General features: G+C 40.0%; 2 protein-coding genes across 5 annotated transcripts in view; one reads left to right on the forward strand and one right to left on the reverse strand.

The window, feature by feature from the left end:
• The window catches only part of rnf8 (ring finger protein 8, E3 ubiquitin protein ligase), a 17,959-nt gene continuing 213 nt past the window's right edge, over positions 1-17,746 (reverse strand). The window contains exons 2-9 of one of the 4 annotated variants that reach the window (XM_034161986.1): positions 17,463-17,591; positions 16,931-17,382; positions 15,786-15,993; positions 15,061-15,123; positions 3,445-3,534; positions 3,220-3,327; positions 1,964-2,168; positions 1-410 (exon numbers count right to left, since the gene is read on the reverse strand). In XM_034161986.1, coding sequence (XP_034017877.1) covers positions 235-410; positions 1,964-2,168; positions 3,220-3,327; positions 3,445-3,534; positions 15,061-15,123; positions 15,786-15,993; positions 16,931-17,382; positions 17,463-17,591 — 1,431 coding nt within the window. In that variant the 3' untranslated portion in view covers positions 1-234. Of the gene's footprint in view, positions 414-1,956; positions 2,169-3,219; positions 3,328-3,444; positions 3,535-15,060; positions 15,124-15,785; positions 15,994-16,930; positions 17,383-17,462; positions 17,592-17,746 lie in introns of all 4 variants that reach the window. The other 3 variants (XM_034161985.1, XM_034161988.1, XM_034161987.1) reach the window with 3 other exon arrangements.
• The window catches only part of aida (axin interactor, dorsalization associated), a 26,679-nt gene continuing 26,431 nt past the window's right edge, over positions 17,499-17,746 (forward strand). Inside the window, exon 1 of the mRNA XM_034161991.1 lies at positions 17,499-17,558. The gene's annotated coding sequence lies outside the window, so the exon portion shown is untranslated. The remainder of the gene's footprint in view (positions 17,559-17,746) is intronic.

Genomic DNA, 17,746 nt, shown 5'->3' on the forward strand with positions numbered 1-17,746 from the left:
TTGAGAATGACTGAAAACACAAAGACTTTATTCCTTTGTTGAAAATAAAGACAAAAAGGCATTATACAAAAACAAACAAAAATTCATTATTAGTAATGTGGTACAGGATGTGTGACATGATAGAGCTTTGCCACTCAACCTTATGGTGGACAATGATAGTCCAGAGAAATGAATCAAAACACCAAGAAGTCCAAAGGTCATTAGAACTCCAGAAGACTAGCGGGCTAATCTTCGTCAGATAAAGCTGTCATCAGATAAATACGGACTTGACATGGAGGGGGTGCTTCTGTCCGTGTCCAGAGAGACGACAGAACTCGAGCTGCTCTCCGTGGACACCATGCTGCCATCGCTGTCGCTGTCACTGGTGCTGCTGTCGTCATCATGGATCACCATCACTTCAGCACATTCACCTGCTGACAAACAACACACAACGAGTTTCTTAATGACCTTCCCTCCTTTTGAGCCAAGTTCTTAACACGACTGTGCCTTTCTCAGTACAGTTTATTTCCGGCAGCCTGGGCTGTGAGTTCTACTGTTGTCACCTGTGCCTTCATACAAGACAACAGACCAAATGTAACCTCGTCTCCCATGTGCCTTCTGGCAAACAACAACTGAAATCTGATATCTTTTTAAAGAAAATTCTCTGTTCCCCTCGACCATGAAGCTATACAGTGTCACTGAGGGAGTTGTTCTGTGCTGAAGCCTGTAACTCCTCCCTGAACGCTCACTCGCTTATTAAGAACCGCCTACTCCAGAGTGATTTATGACATAGTATCGCACTGTTCGCATTTCTTAATGACAGATGTGAGTTATGACATTCAGTCACTTGGAAAAATGTTCATGTCTACATCCTGACTTGTTAAAAAAAGTGCTGTTTAGGTAATTGTTTGCATTAATAATAACCATTACATTTGATGTTTCCATTTACTTATTGTCCCTGAAAATGGATAGAAAGCAAATAAAAATGGCTGTAACTCCTAAACGGTTAACACAGTATTTTTAGTTGTGTACCACCACCTCTGAGCAACTCTGAGCCTGAGCAGCATCGTACCTCCGAGACACTCGCCTGGAGCTTGCACAGACTCCCTACATCGATCCGGCCTGCAGTTTGCTTGGGAATGACTGTTGCAGCCCTGCTGCATCAAAGCGGTTTCACATACAAATAAAAACTCGCCACCATCCTTCATTTTTGTACTCTGTGCCTGACTCTCCTTAAAGTACATATTCAATGTTCAAGCTTATCTATGGGAAAGTCCCTGATGGAATCTCGCCATCTGACATAATTTTCTTCCTTGTGTCTGCTTGAAACAGAGGCGACATCTCAGATTAAGCCTACAACAAATACACTACACCCCCTGTTGACCAAAAGCGGTACTACATTCCTTCCACCTCATCTATAAGTCATTAAAATTGAATTCTATCAATTCTGGATATTCATATTGAAAAAACAAACCCCAAAACAATATTTTATATAATATATATTGTGGGCATCAACTTTTAACTGAGCTGCATCTATTTCTAATTTATCTAATTATGCAGCAGCCTGTTCAGAGGCCTGCCCATTTCCTGTTTACAGCGAGTAGGAGCATTGTCATTTGTGATCGCTAGATGACATCATGAGCCTAAAGCCAAACCAAATGGCACAAAACAGCGAACTTTCACAAATGTCTGAAGATACCAAGCAAACTGAAAAGATGCTCAACACTTTACTAAAAGTGGGAAAGGAATTGGAGTGCTAATGCACACTGTTAAATGCAATGACAAGCACACAAGATCAGGGATTCCAGTTTTATTTTGTTTTTTGATCATTTTCCATGAGTACAGTTAAAACGGAATTAGTACTTTCTGACCTCTTTCAATTAAGCTTAAGTAGATTAATTTATACCATCCAGTTCTTTTCTGAAAGCTAACCTGCGTGTGTACCCTGGAATACGAATGAATACTACAATAACGCACCTCTCACCTTTCCTTTCTGCAACGAGGGCTTGCCGCCTCATCTTCATGTCCAGGCTCAGGTTCTCCACCATCCGGTCGATGCAGTTGTCCAGCGCCAGGCAGCGGGTTTGAGACTGAATGGCTTGTCGGCAGATGGGACATTCATCTTTTTTTCTTCGCCACTGCTTGATGCAGTGAGAGCAGAAGCTGTGAGCACAGTTCAGGATGACTGCCTGCAGAAGGTAAGATTATTAAATCGAGACAACAAAGGGAGGTTGAGCAAAGCAAAAATGACAAAATGAGCCAGAATCAAACGATTAAACGAACAAAACACACCCCTCACGGAATCTAACATGTAGGCTCTGCATGCTGAGATTATCAACTGTTTGCAATACATGCAGTGAAGACTGGAGGACCAGACAGTCAAGTAAGGCATTTTGTTGTTGTTTTATTTATTTTTTATATATATATATAAAAATGTATATGACTTCATATTATGACTTCTTTGTTAATTCGTCCCGTGACCTGATCTCAGATAAGCAGTTGAAGATGAGTGAATGAGCGTAAGCGTTACTTCATCATGATATCACAAATACCAAACAATCAAATATTTTACTGAGTAGCGTGAGCTGCTGATAAAATTTCTAGCCACAATGGAAGCAGCAATATTATGGCAAACATGTTTTTGGCTATGTTTTGCTTGACCTTTGACCAACTGTTACAAATTTTAGTCATCTGTAGACCATAAACCAAGTACTATTCCAACCAATTTGGTGAAGATCCATCCAGCCATTTTTTTGTAATTATTATTTTGTTCACACTCACAGAGCAACAATTACAATTAAGATTTGTGATGCTTCATCCATGATTTGGAATGTCAAAACAGATCTGCCAGACCCCTCTTTTTTCTTTTTTTTAGAGGGCGGAGTTAGAAAGTGGGGATGGACAACAGACTGAAGCGTTCAAGCCAAGAAAGCTATGACTAACCTGCCCTCTAGTGGATAAAGGTTTAATTGCTTCAGCCTTGTGCAAGGACAGTGCTTAAAATATGAGCAAAGATAATTTTGTTGTGTGTATTTTGCATAGTAAAATTGAATATGTTGTGCCTTAACCTGGAAAAGAAATTACTCAGTCTATCTGCGATAGAACCAGCAAATTGTAAAACTGTAAATAGTTCATCACAACACATTATGGAATGGAGCATGCTTGTCCTTGGCAGAAATCTGCATTCTTATCAGTCTCCTTCCACTTGGTCCATCTGTGAAATAACTCCCAAAATCCTACCTGGATAAAAAGCTCTGAACAAATGATGCACTGCAGCTCGTTCTCCAGCACCTCAGTCACTTGGGTCACGACCTCCTCCTTCTGGGCTCTTGCCTTCTCTTTCTCTTCCTAAAAAAAAAACAAAAAAACAAAAACAAAAAAGTACTCAGGCCAAGACAAATTATACACAACATAAAGCAAAGACAAAAAAAGAAAAAAAAAATCACTGTCAATACATCATCATACCTTTGTCACTTCAAGCTCTTTGTTTTTGGCCAACAGAATCTCTTCAAAGCCTTGCCGAGACAGACTGAGTTCTTCTATCACTTTTTTTTGCTAAAGACATTGGGGACAACAAATTCACAAGTAAATACATATTAAAGTTTACAGTACACTGTGCATCACATTTAGATCATTTAAGTTTAAAGTTTAACATTTTTATTGGGGGAGTTGATGGTCTAGTGGTTAAGCGTTGGGCTTGAGACCAGAGGATCCTCGGTTCAAATCTCAGCCTGACCGGAAAATCACTAAGGGCCCTTGGACAAGGTCCTTAATCCCCTAGTTGCACCCAGTGTGTAGTGAGCGCCTGTCATGGCAGCACCCTGATATCGGGGTGAATGTGAGGCATTACTGTACATCAATCAATCAATCAATCAATCAATTTTATTTATATAGCGCCAAATCTCAACAAACAGTTGCCCCAAGGCGCTTTATATTGTAAGGCAAGGCCATACAATAATTACGGAAAAAAAACCCCAACGGTCAAAACGACCCCCTGTGAGCAAGCACTTGGCGACAGTGGGAAGGAAAAACTCCCTTTTAACAGGAAGAAACCTCCAGCAGAACCAGGCTCAGGGAGGGGCAGTCTTCTGCTGGGACTGGTTGGGGCTGAGGGAGAGAATCAGGAAAAAGATATGCTGTGGAGGGGAGCAGAGATCAATCACTAATGATTAAATGCAGAGTGGTGCATACAGAGCAAAAAGAGAAAGAAACACTCAGTGCATCATGGGAACCCCCCAGCAGTCTAAGTCTATAGCAGCATAACTAAGGGATGGTTCAGGGTCACCTGATCCAGCCCTAACTATAAGCTTTAGCAAAAAGGAAAGTTTTAAGCCTAATCTTAAAACTAGAGAGGGTGTCTGTCTCCCTGATCTGAATTGGGAGCTGGTTCCACAGGAGAGGAGCCTGAAAGCTGAAGGCTCTGCCTCCCATTCTACTCTTACAAACCCTAGGAACTACAAGCAAGCCTGCAGTCTGAGAGTGAAGCGCTCTATTGGGGTGATATGGTAGTAGGTCCCTAAGATAAGATGGGACCTGATTATTCAAAACCTTATAAGTAAGAAGAAGAATTTTAAATTCTATTCTAGAATTAACAGGAAGCCAATGAAGAGAAGCCAATATGGGTGAGATATGCTCTCTCCTTCTAGTCCCTGTCAGCACTCTAGCTGCAGCATTTTGAATTAACTGAAGGCTTTTCAGGGAACTTTTAGGACAACCTGATAATAATGAATTACAATAGTTCAGCCTAGAGGAAATAAATGCATGAATTAGTTTTTCAGCATCACTCTGAGACAAGACCTTTCTAATTTTAGAGATACTGCGTAAATGCAAAAAAGCAGTCCTACATATTTGTTTAATATGCGCATTGAATGACATATCCTGATCAAAAATGACTCCAAGATTTCTCACAGTATTACTAGAGGTCAGGGTAATGCCATCCAGAGTAAGGATCTGGTTAGACACCATGTTTCTAAGATTTGTGGGGCCAAGTACAATAACTTCAGTTTTATCTGAGTTTAAAAGCAGGAAATTAGAGGTCATGTCTCATCCATGTCTTTATGTCTGTAAGACAATCCTGCAGTTTAGCTAATTGGTGTGTGTCCTCTGGCTTCATGGATAGATAAAGCTGGGTATCATCTGCGTAACAATGAAAATTTAAGCAATGCCGTCTAAGACATGCCTGTGATTTCCATTAGACACTATTAAGTCATATGGTCCTGTAGAACAAGCCAAGTGGAACAGCGGCTGAGCGGTTGTGTGCGTTTCTCCAGCGTGAGTTCATCCAGGCCCGAGGCATCGGTGGCGGCGATACATCCAGGCCCGAGGCGTCGGCTACGTCCGCGGCTGGCGGCGGCTACATCCGCGGCTGGCGGCGGCTACATCCGCGGCTGGCGGCGGCTACATCCGGGGCTGGCGGCGGAGGCATCGGTGGAGGCGTTTCATCCAGGCCGAGGCATCGGTGGCAGCGATACATCCAGGCCCGAGGCGTCGGCTACATCCGAGGCTAACAGCGGCTACGTCCGCGGCTGGCGGCGGCTACATCCGGGGCTGGCGGCGGAGGCATCGGTGGAGGCGGTTCATCCAGGCCCGAGGCATCGGTGGCGGCGATACATCCAGGCCCGAGGCGTCGGCTACATCCGCGGCTGGCGGCGGCTACGTCCGCGGCTGGCGGCGGAGGCATCGGTGGAGGCGTTTCATCCAGGCCGAGGCATCGGTGGCAGCGATACATCCAGGCCCGAGGCGTCGGCTACATCCGAGGCTAACAGCGGCTACGTCCGCGGCTGGCGGCGGCTACATCCGGGGCTGGCGGCGGCGGCAACCGAGGCTGGCGGCGGTAACATCTGAGGCCGCCTACGGCTACATTCCTGGCTGATGGCGGCTACATCCGTGGCTAGCAGCGGCTACGACCGAGGCTGGGGGCGCCTGTGAATGAGGTTAGCAACGGGGAGGGTTGGTGTGCGGTGACCGGACCTGTGGTGGTGGAGGTTACGGGTGAAAATTGTTTTTTGCAATTAACAGTGGCCATACTAAGCCACGATAGTTAACACGGCACCACCCAAGAAAACGGAGAAACTTGAGGAAAATATAGAGGAGATAAATACCTCAAACGAGATATTAAAAGACATGTCTAATTTAGACAAGCTGACGGTGGAGATTAAAGAACTCCAAAAACTGGTTAAAGAGAAGGACAAGATCATTAAGAAACTTGAACAACGTGTAGATGAACTTGAACAATTCACTAGAAAAGATGATGTTATAATATCTGGACTAGAAACAAGGCATCGGACATATGCAAGGGTGGTGGATTCTGGTGGAACCAGTGGGGAGAATGCACCACCTGAAGAACGACAGTCATTGGAACAGCAAGTTACAAACTTTTTATATCAAAATGGTGTTGACATCCATCAAGACACAATATCAGACTGCTATACTGTTCCAACTAAAGATAGAAAAAATAAACTGTCTAACATTGTTATACGATTTACAAGCAGAAAATATAAAAATGAAGTATTAAGACAGGCAAAGAATTTGAAAGGAACAAGTGTCTATATAAATGAGCATTTAACAAAAAAAAAAATGCAGATATTGCTAGGGAAGCAAGACTATTAAAAAAAACAGAAGCACATTGTTGCTACATGGGTCTGGAATTGTAGGGTGTGGATTAGAGTAAAAGAAGGAACAAACGGTATACAAATCAAAAACATGGAGGACCTTACAAAATACAGACCTGAATAGACAATCAAATATGACGTCTGTTGGTAATTGGACCAACAAAAAAAAAAAATCTGATCAAACATGGAAACAGATGATAAAATATATGACATAGACACTAATATTGATGAAAGTATATTTGACTTAAAAACGATTGGTTGCGAGTATTATACGGTAGAACAGCTAAATAGTGAAAAAATTGCAGAAGATACCCTGTCACTCTTACATATAAACAGTCGAAGCTTGTATTGTAAAATGTCGCAAATAAAAGATTATTTAAATCAGTTTAAAAATAAATTTAATATTGTTGCAATCACTGAATCTTGGCTTAATGATGATCTCATGACTGATGTTCAAATAGAGGGATATGAGCTGTATTTTGTGAACAGAAGAGATAAAAGGGGCGGTGGTGTTGCTCTGTACATAAAGGCAGATCTGATATGTACAATTGTAGAAGAAATGACAACTGTGGATGACATCATAGAAATTGTAACAGTGGAACTTGTACATGAAACATCTAAAAATATTTTAATCAGTTGTGTATACAGAGCACCAGACACTTGTGTTGTGAAATTTACAGATAGAATAACAGAGCTATTCCATCAAATTAAAAACAAAACGCTTTTTATATGTGGAGACTTTAACATTAACATAGAGAGCTCCAGTTGCCAAAGAATAAGTGATTTTGTGAATTCAATGTATAGTTTGGGGTTATTCCACTTGATAACAAAACCAACCAGAATCACATCGCAAAGTGCAACGGTAATCGACAATATATTTACAAATAGAACAGATGAAATTATCAGGAATGGGATCTTGATGACAGATGTTAGTGATCATTTACCAGTCTTTTCAATATTTAAATATAAAAATAGGTACAAGAAAAAAACTGTTATAAACTTTAAAAGAGACAAGTCAGTAAAAGCCTTAGAGGCATTAAAATATGATCTTAAAAATCAAAATTGGGAAGAAGTTTGTCAGTGATGTTAATGTAGCATATAACTCATTTATGAAAATATTGATGAAATCATATAATAAAAACTGTAAATTAATAGAAATTAGTAAGAAAAGAGTAAATAAACCATGGCTGACAAAGGGAATAAAAAATGCTTGTGCAAAGAAAAACTATTTATACAGGTGCTTTTTAAAAATGCAAACAAAGGAAACAGAACACAGATACAAAAAATATAAAAATAAACTATTGACAATAATTAGGAAACAAAGAAAAGATTATTATAGTTAACAATTAAATAAGAATAAAGATAATATGAGGGCAACATGGGGAATTATAAAAAGTGTGATTGAAAGTGATGGAGCGAAAGCAACTTTTCCAAATTACTTTGTCAAAGAAAATAAAGAGATATATGACATAAAAGAAGTGGCAAATGGGTTTAATGATTATTTTTCAAATGTAGGATCAAGTCTGGTGGGAAATAAACCAATAGTAGAAGATGCATTACATACACTTGTAAATACGGTCAATAGTATTTTCCTGGACAATGTGGAAAAAGATGAAATAAGAAATATTGTAAAAAACTGTGTAAGCAAAAGATCAACTGACCATGAAGATTTAGACATGATGACTGTAAAAAGTATAATAGAAACTGTTATTGAACCATTTACTTATATTTGCAATCTGTCTCTTTCAACAGGGATTTTTCCAGATGAAATGAAAATTGCCAAGGTAGTCCCATTATATAAAAATGGAGACAAACATAAATTCTCTAATTACAGGCCAGTATCATTGCTTCCACAGTTTTCTAAAATTATGGAAAAAGTTTTTGTGACAAGGTTGGATAAATTCACTGAGAAACATCATATTTTAAATAATGCTCAGTATGGATTCAGAACAAAACATTCGACAGCTATGGCAATTATGGAATTAATAGAGAAAATATCAACAACAATAGAAAATAAGGATCAATCAATCAATCAATTTTTTTATATAGCGCCAAATCACAACAAACAGTTGCCCCAAGGCGCTTTATATTGTAAGGCAAGGCCATACAATAATTATGTAAAACCCCAACGGTCAAAACGACCCCCTGTGAGCAAGCACTTGGCTACAGTGGGAAGGAAAAACTCCCTTTTAACAGGAAGAAACCTCCAGCAGAACCAGGCTCAGGGAGGGGCAGTCTTCTGCTGGGACTGGTTGGGGCTGAAGACTGTAAGTATTTGTAAGTATTTTACTGTTTTGTAAGTATTTATATTGACTTGAAAAAAGCTTTTGATGTTATTGACCACTCAAGATTGCTTCACAAGTTACAACAATATGGAATAAGAGGTATTGCACATCAGTGGGTAAAAAGCTACTTAGAAAACAGAAAACAGTTTGTTCAGATAAATAATATCAAATCAGAATTGTGTAATATTGCTTATGGAGTACCACAAGGATCAGTACTTGGACCCAAACTGTTTATTTTGTATATCAATGATTTTGTGAATGTATCTAATGTGCTTGGTAGCATTTTATTTGCTGATGATACAACGCTGTTTTACTCTGGATCAGATATACAGGAAGTAGCACAAGTGATAAAAACAGAATTGGAAAAGGTTAAGCATTGGTTTGATATAAACAGACTGTCACTAAATATTAATAAGACAAATTTCATATTGTTTAATGACAGAGCAAAAAAAAAAAAAAATAACGTGTCATTACAAATAGATGGAATGGATATACAAAGGGTAAAAGAAATGAAATTTTTAGGAGTCATAATTGATGAAGATCTTACATGGAAGTCACACATAAATTACATAAAAGGAAAAATAGCGAAAGCCATTGCTGTTTTGCATAAAGTAAAATATTCATTAAATAGTTATGGTTTATTAACATTGTACAATTCATTTATTTTCCCATATTTAACTTATTGTGTAGAAATCTGGGGATCAACATATACAACTTATATACAACCTTTGTTTATTCTGCAGAAAAGGGCTTTAAGGGTGATTAGCAACACTGGTTTTAGAGATCCATCTAATCCATTGTTCATTAAGTACAGGGTACTTAAATTTCGTGATTTGGTCGATTTGAAAATATTACAAACAATGTACCAAGCAAATAAAAATACTTTACCAACAAACATTCAAAATATGTTTGAGAAAAGAGTAAGTAGTTATAAACTGAAAGGAATAGAAGTCTTTAGAAAACCAAGATACAGAACCAGAGTAAAAGAACGGAGTATTGCAGTAAATGGTGTAAAATTATGGAACAATCTCAACAAAGAAATTAAAGAATTAAGGTCGCTTAAATTATTTAAAAAACGTATTAAACTAGATGTATTAAGTAAGTATGAAACTATAAAATAAGTTAGTGGGCTGTAAGGAAGTTAAAAAAAATGTAATTTGTTAATAATGTATAAAATGTTTTAAATTTAAAAATGTAACCTGTCAGAGATGTAATCTATTTAATAATGGTCATAATTATGAAATAAGTCAGTGGTATGTGACAAGTTAAAGAAATACAATCTGTTAAATAATGTTGAAAAATGACGCTGGATATTGAAAGATTGTATTGTAAAAAGGGGCAGAAAATATAAGACTTGTTCTTCTCTCTGCTCCTTTTCATTCTGGTAATGGAGATGCTTTATTTCTGCTTTTCTGTTTGTTTGCTTTTTTGTTTGTTTTTTTCTTCTTTTAAATGAATGAAATAATAATACTGCCTAAGGGAAGCATGTATAAAGTGAATAAAATTGGTCCTAGCACAGAACCTTGTGGAACTCCATAATTAACCTTAGTCTGTGAAGAAGATTCCCCATTTACATGAACAAATTGTAATCTATTAGATAAATATGATTCAAACCACCGCAGCGCAGTGCCTTTAATACCTATGGCATGCTCTAATCTCTGTAATAAAATTTTATGGTCAACAATATCAAAAGCAGCACTGAGGTCTAACAGAACAAGCACAGAGATGAGTCCACTGTCTGAGGCCATAAGAAGATCATTTGTAACCTTCACTAATGCTGTTTCTGTACTATGATGAATTCTAAAACCTGACTGAAACTCTTCAAATAGACCATTCCTCTGCAGATGATCAGTTAGCTGTTTTACAACTACCCTTTCAAGAATTTTTGAGAGAAAAGGAAGGTTGGTGATTGGCCTATAATTAGCTAAGATAGCTGGGTCAAGTGATGGCTTTTTAAGTAATGGTTTAATTACTGCCACCTTAAAAGCCTGTGGTACATAGCCAACTAATAAAGATAGATTGATCATATTTAAGATCGAAGCATTAAATAATGGTAGGGCTTCCTTGAGCAGCCTGGTAGGAATGGGGTCTAATAGACATGTTGATGGTTTGGATGAAGTAACTAATGAAAATAACTCAGACAGAACAATCGGAGAGAAAGAGTCTAACCAAATACCGGCATCACTGAAAGCAGCCAAAGATAACGATACGTCTTTGGGATGGTTATGAGTAATTTTTTCTCTAATAGTTAAAATTTTATTAGCAAAGAAAGTCATGAAGTCATTACTAGTTAAAGTTAAAGGAATACTCGGCTCAATAGAGCTCTGACTCTGTCAGCCTGGCTACAGTGCTGAAAAGAAACCTGGGGTTGTTCTTATTTTCTTCAATTAGTGATGAGTAGTAAGATGTCCTAGCTTTATGGAGGGCTTTTTTATAGAGCAACAGACTCTTTTTCCAGGCTAAGTGAAGATCGTCTAAATTAGTGAGACGCCATTTCCTCTCCAACTTACTGGTTATCTGCTTTAAGCTGCGAGTTTGAGAGTTATACCACGGAGTCAGGCAATTCTGATTTAAAGCTCTCTTTTTCAGAGGAGCTACAGCATCCAAAGTTGTCTTCAATGAGGATGTAAAACTATTGACGAGATACTCTATCGCACTTACAGAGTTTAGGTAGCTACTCTGCACTGTGTTGGTATATGGCATTAGAGAACATAAAGAAGGAATCATATCCTTAAACCTAGTTACAGCGCTTTCTGAAAGACTTCTAGTGTAATGAAACTTATTCCCCACTGCTGGGTAGTCCATCAGAGTAAATGTAAATGTTATTAAGAAATGATCAGACAGAAGGGAGTTTTCAGGGAATACTGTTAAGTCTTCAATTTCCATACCATAAGTCAGAACAAGATCTAAGATATGATTAAAGTGGTGGGTGGACTCATTTACATTTTGAGCAAAGCCAACTGAGTCTAATAATTGATTAAATGCAGTGTTGAGGCTGTCATTCTCAGCATCTGTGTGGATGTTAAAATCGCCCACTATAATTATCTTATCTGAGCTAAGCACTAAATCAGACAAAAGGTCTGAAAATTCACAGAGAAACTCACAGTAACGACCAGGTGGACGATAGATAATAACAAATAAAACTGGTTTTTGGGACTTCCAATTTGGATGGACAAGACTAAGAGTCAAGCTTTCAAATGAATTAAAGCTCTGTCTGGGTTTTTGATTAATTAATAAGCTGGAATGGAAGATTGCTGCTAATCCTCCGCCTCGGCCCGTGCTACGAGCATTCTGGCAGTTAGTGTGACTCGGGGGTGTTGACTCATTTAAACTAACATTCACCCTGCTGTAACCAGGTTTCTGTAAGGCAGAATAAATCAATATGTTGATCAATTATTATATCATTTACTAACAGGGACTTAGAAGAGAGAGACCTAATGTTTAATAGACCACATTTAACTGTTTTAGTCTGTGGTGCAGTTGAAGGTGCTATATTATTTTTTCTTTTTGAATTTTTATGCTTAAATAGATTTTTGCTGGTTATTGGTGGTCTGGGAGCAGGCACCGTCTCTACGGGGATGGGGTAATGAGGGGATGGCAGGGGGAGAGAAGCTGCAGAGAGGTGTGTAAGACTACAACTCTGCTTCCTGGTCCCAACCGTGGATAGTCACGGTTTGGAGGATTTAAGAAAATTGGCCAGATTTCTAGAAATGAGAGCTGCTCCATCCAAAGTGGGATGGATGCCGTCTCTCCTAACAAGACCAGGTTTTCCCCAGAAGCTTTGCCAATTATCTATGAAGCCCACCTCATTTTTTGGACACCACTCAGACAGCCAGCAATTCAAGGAGAACATGCGGCTAAACATGTCACTCCCGGTCCGATTGGGGAGGGGCCCAGAGAAAACTACAGAGTCCGACATTGTTTTTGTAAAGTTACACACCGATTCAATGTTAATTTTAGTGACCTCCGACTGGCGTAACCGGGTGTCATTACTGCAGACGTGAATTACAATCTTACCAAATTTACGCTTAGCCTTAGCCAGCGGTTTCAAATTTCCTTCAATGTCGCCTGCTCTGGCCCCCGGAAGACAACTGACTATGGTTGCTGGTGTGGCTAACTTCACATTTCTCAAAACAGAGTCGCCAATAACCAGAGTTTGATCCTCGGCGGGTGTGTCGCCGAGTGGGGAAAAACGGTTAGAGATGTGAACGGGTTGGCGGTGTACACGGGGCTTCTGTTTAGAACTACGCTTCCTCCTCACAGTCACCCAGTCGGCCTGCTTTCCCGGCTGCTCGGGATCTGCCAGAGGGAAACTAACGGCGGCTAAGCTACCTTGGTCCGCACCGACTACAGGGGCCTGGCTAGCTGTAGAATTTTCCACGGTGCGGAGCCGAGTCTCCAATTTGCCCAGCCTGGCCTCCAAAGCTACGAATAAGCTACACTTATTACAAGTACCATTACTGCTAAAGGAGGCCGAGGAATAACTAAACATTTCACACCCAGAGCAGAAAAGTGCAGGAGAGACAGGAGAAGCCGCCATGCTAAACCGGCTAAGAGCTAGTAGCTGCGCTAAGCTAGGGGATTCCTAAAAACACACAAAGTGAATAATGTGTAAATAATTTAGAGGTGATTCAGCAGAGGGAGTGCTTTAGTTAAGGCACGTGAAGATTACACTGTGAAACAAATCGTTATCTAGTTAACTAGATCAATCTAACTGCGCAGATTAAACAGCTAACAGATACAGCAAAACACCGCTGTGCTCCGGAACAGGAAGTGATACAATACCGCAGTGAGAGCCAACCACCAGTAGAGGCCATCATCACAAAGAACTAGAATCTCTACACAATTATTGGTTTTCACATGGACATCATCCAGGAGAGATTTGGAGTCCACAGCAGGACAGGCCACATGCTCTTCAAATCCAAACCGGGGAGGTGATTGGTCACAAGCCCGCTTCTTGAACCTCTAGACAGAGGAGCCATGGACAGATTCCCCAGGACTGTTGGGCCAGGTCCTTAATCCCTACCTTGCGCAAAGTGTGCAAGTACACCTCTTGCAAATCAACACCCTGACATCAGTTTGTCAGTGGATGAATTAAATGAGGCACCATTGTAAAGCACTTTCAGCATCTGTGGTGGTTGAAAAGAACACTACAGAAATTCAGTCCAAGATTTCCAATGTTACAATCTGGCGTTTTGGGTAAATTTCTACATAAAAGTCTAAGTCAAGTCTGGGAGCATGCGCTGGTGCTGCCACACCCACCACTCCACAGAACCGACCCAGATGCTGGATGGTAACCACCCAGGCAGACAACCAGTCCATTCCCTACCTCCTGAAAGTAACCACCTGTCTGCTGCAGTCAGGCGAAATGTGGGCATCTCCTTGATCTTCTCCAGCTGCTTGGATCCTCAACACTCAGACACCAATGTGCTGGATCGTGCCCAGAAAAGCACATGTGCAAAATGTTGGAGCTGACTCTCCCTCACAATACAAGTGACACGTCTTATCTAAGATTCCCCTATGTAACCACTCATTTGACACAAAGTCAATCCAGTGGTATCCAAGGATCCTCCACAGAGACCTAGGACCAAAGACATTCAGTCATCACCTTCGGTCACTAGTTAGTCTCCAGATCTAATAACCATACAATAAGACAGAAACCATCTGGACCCTAAAGACCTGGACCTTCATTCTTGCAAAGATATCAGCATCAACCTGTCCAGTAACCTCATGACTCCATAAGCTCTTCCCAAGCACATCTCGATCTCAGTGACTGAGGACCCAGAGACACGAACGTCACTGTCGAGATAAGTGAATGTTTCTACAAGTTCAACACTATCACCACATACACTACCGATGGCTGAGTCCAGGAAGTCATTGAAAGCCTGAATCTTGATCCAGGACTATCACAAACCCAGATGCTTGGCCTCCTCGCTCAGAACCTTAAGTGCTGCAATCAGGAAATCCATTGATTCCACTAAGAATCACAGTATCATCTGTCAAGTCAAGGTTAGTAAACCTTTCCACACCACAAATGCACATAAGACGGTGGTTTCCGTGTATAATTATAAAATGTCAGGTGGTGACAGCAATTGTTGGAGCCACTATTACTTTTTTGGCAGAGGTACGCAACATCTTAGTTCTATTTTTACCAACAAACACAAATGCAGTTTTATGCCTCTCACCTCTTGTAAGGCATCTTCCAATTGCTTTTTCAAAAGCTCCTCCTGGTGCTGTGTTTTCTGTGCCTGTAAATACAAAGATTAGATGTTCACAAAGTTTTAATTATTGACCATTAATCACACCATTCACAGAGAATTGTGGTGACTTTCTATACAAACACTTTCTGTCATTCTGTATTTAACTAACCATTGTTTATAGTTTCTGTACTCTGGCAAAATAATTTCTTTCAGGATAAAGTAAGTTGATCTTTATCATTATGTAAACTCCTGAACACAAATGTGTACACACGTACTGTACAGTACTGCGGAAAAAGTGTTACGAACTCTAGAATTCAGCGAATACCACAGTGTTTGATTCCAAACATCATACTCAAAACATTTTTGGCTCCGATCATGACACCACCAATGAATAATTAAATCGTTAAAAACATGAATAAACCAACCATATTTCTTATAAATTGTGGGATACACCTAAAATAATTTGTAGCTTTAATACCCATATAATTATAGTTTTAACACATACAACAATTATGTCATTTTAAAAGGTAAAAAAATACTGAGAAATTCTGTCATTATGTTTCCAAGGTTTATGACGAAGTAAATGCATTACAATTCTGGGCATGTCAGCCAAGAACAAAACTGTTCCTTTACCTCAAATGGCCCAACACAACTTACAGGTGGTAGAGTGCATTCCATACATGAGAGACTAAAAAGAAAATAAATCTCACCTCCAGCTGCTTTTTGGCTTCACTGAAGGCCTTCTCTAATGTCTCCATCGTGTGCATCTTGGCTCTGAGTGTCGCCAGCTGACTCTGCAGCTCCCTGACTTGCTCCTCTTTCAGGGGGTCAACCTGTTGAGGTTCTTCCTCTAGCGAGGCCACCTGCCTCTGGGTGGTGTCTACGTGCTCCTTTAGCATCAGAATGTTTTGGCTGTACCTGCAGAAATAAGGATGTAAAAGTCACTCGTGCTCTTTGCAACAGGGAGGGAGTTTAACTAAAGTCAGCTCCATAATTATTTGGACAGTAAGATTTTTGTAATTTTGCCTTACGTTACAACAGAGTTAAAATGAAACAAATGTACTTGTAGTGTAGATGTTCAGCTTTAGCAAATATTTACTAACCATTTTTGTAGTGTCTTTTGTAGGTCAATTTAGTCAAACTCACATAACTCAAATTATAAGGACTAAATCATCACCTTTACAGCTAATTTTGTGACCATGCTAGACTAGTGAGGGAAGCCACCAAGACAGTCATAATGACTCTGAAGGAATTACAGACTTTTGTGACTGTGATTAGTGAAACTATGTTCTTTTTTTTGTATGTTGCATCACCAGTCACAGTCTCATGGTGAAATGGAACACAGCACAACTTTCATACAAGAAAGACAAAACTCTAGGTTTGAGTCTCCCATGTGTGTTCCAGCAAACTACAGCTTGAAATTTCATGTCTTTTAAAGAAAATCCATTTCTGTCTCACTCCTGAATGAAGCTTTTCACTTTGTTGCACTATGCAGTTTCTCAAATCACAGCCAAAGAAGTTTATAACTCCTTCAGAATTGTCATGGATGTCTTGGTGGCTTCCCTCATCTGTCACCTTCAAGCATGGTCACTTTTTTTTTTTTTTTTGAGAACTGCCAACTCTAGACAGATTTACCACACAGGAACATATTTCTTAATAATTGATGCAAGTCCAAGACATATTCAAGGACTTTCAAATGTTCACTAACTTGAATTAAAGATGAAAGTCGATGCCACAGGCACATGTGAATTGGTCTCTACTGTGGTGGTGCGCAGAGGCAAAATTACAGCTAATGTGTCATGGACCTGAATGCAGGTTAATGTTGGTGATACAGTGGAACACAACACCAACATACATCTCTAAGTTGTCTAAGTCCCAGGAAGTGCTGGAACCAGCTGAGCAAGTGCCATCTTGTGGAATGGGAACACTGGGACCAGGTTCCTCTGGCTGGTTGTAAGAGACATTCTGCTGCAGCTTTGTTGCAGACAGTGGACAAGGTTGTGCAAATGACTTTTCTGCAGATGAGCTGCGGTACAGCTTGGGTTTCGATGACGTGCAAGCATCAACTTCTTCAGCCGTATGTTTCCGCTTTGGCTTCTTGGGTGTGGGCTCCACATTTGAAACTTCTCTGTGTGCTTTCGCAAGGCATTGCTCAATGTCTTTAAGAGGCAGCCGAACAAACACGTAATCAAACTCCACTTTATTTCCATTTACAGGAACCCCAAGTTGAATGGAGTCTCCAGGTCTGAGCTGGTGTGCTTTTTCAGCAGGTATGCGATTTCCGTTCACCCACACCCCGTTGAGACTCTGGAAAAGAAAGTGAAACTCTTTGTGACAGCTGCACTGATCAAAGTGAATGCAAAAAATGACGTCTGCGCTTAAGGTACCTTCTTGTCCGTCACCGTCCACTGTCTGTCTTCCTTTTGCTTGAAAGCACAGTGAAGTCTGGAGATCATCAGGGGACAGCTCGGAGACAACAGCTGATAGGTGACATTCACACAGCGTCCAATGGTGGTCTAATAAACACAACATTAACACTGTATCAGCTAAAACGCAATACCTACTCCTCAATATGGACATATTACACGGAAACACGAAGGTAGTAAACAAATGACATCTTAGAACGTGCCACTAACTGTAAACGTAATTGTAGCCGGTTAGCTAGCAAGTA

The sequence above is a fragment of the Thalassophryne amazonica genome, chromosome 21 (assembly GCF_902500255.1).
Source record: "Thalassophryne amazonica chromosome 21, fThaAma1.1, whole genome shotgun sequence".
In the NCBI taxonomy this organism is placed as follows: domain Eukaryota; kingdom Metazoa; phylum Chordata; class Actinopteri; order Batrachoidiformes; family Batrachoididae; genus Thalassophryne; species Thalassophryne amazonica.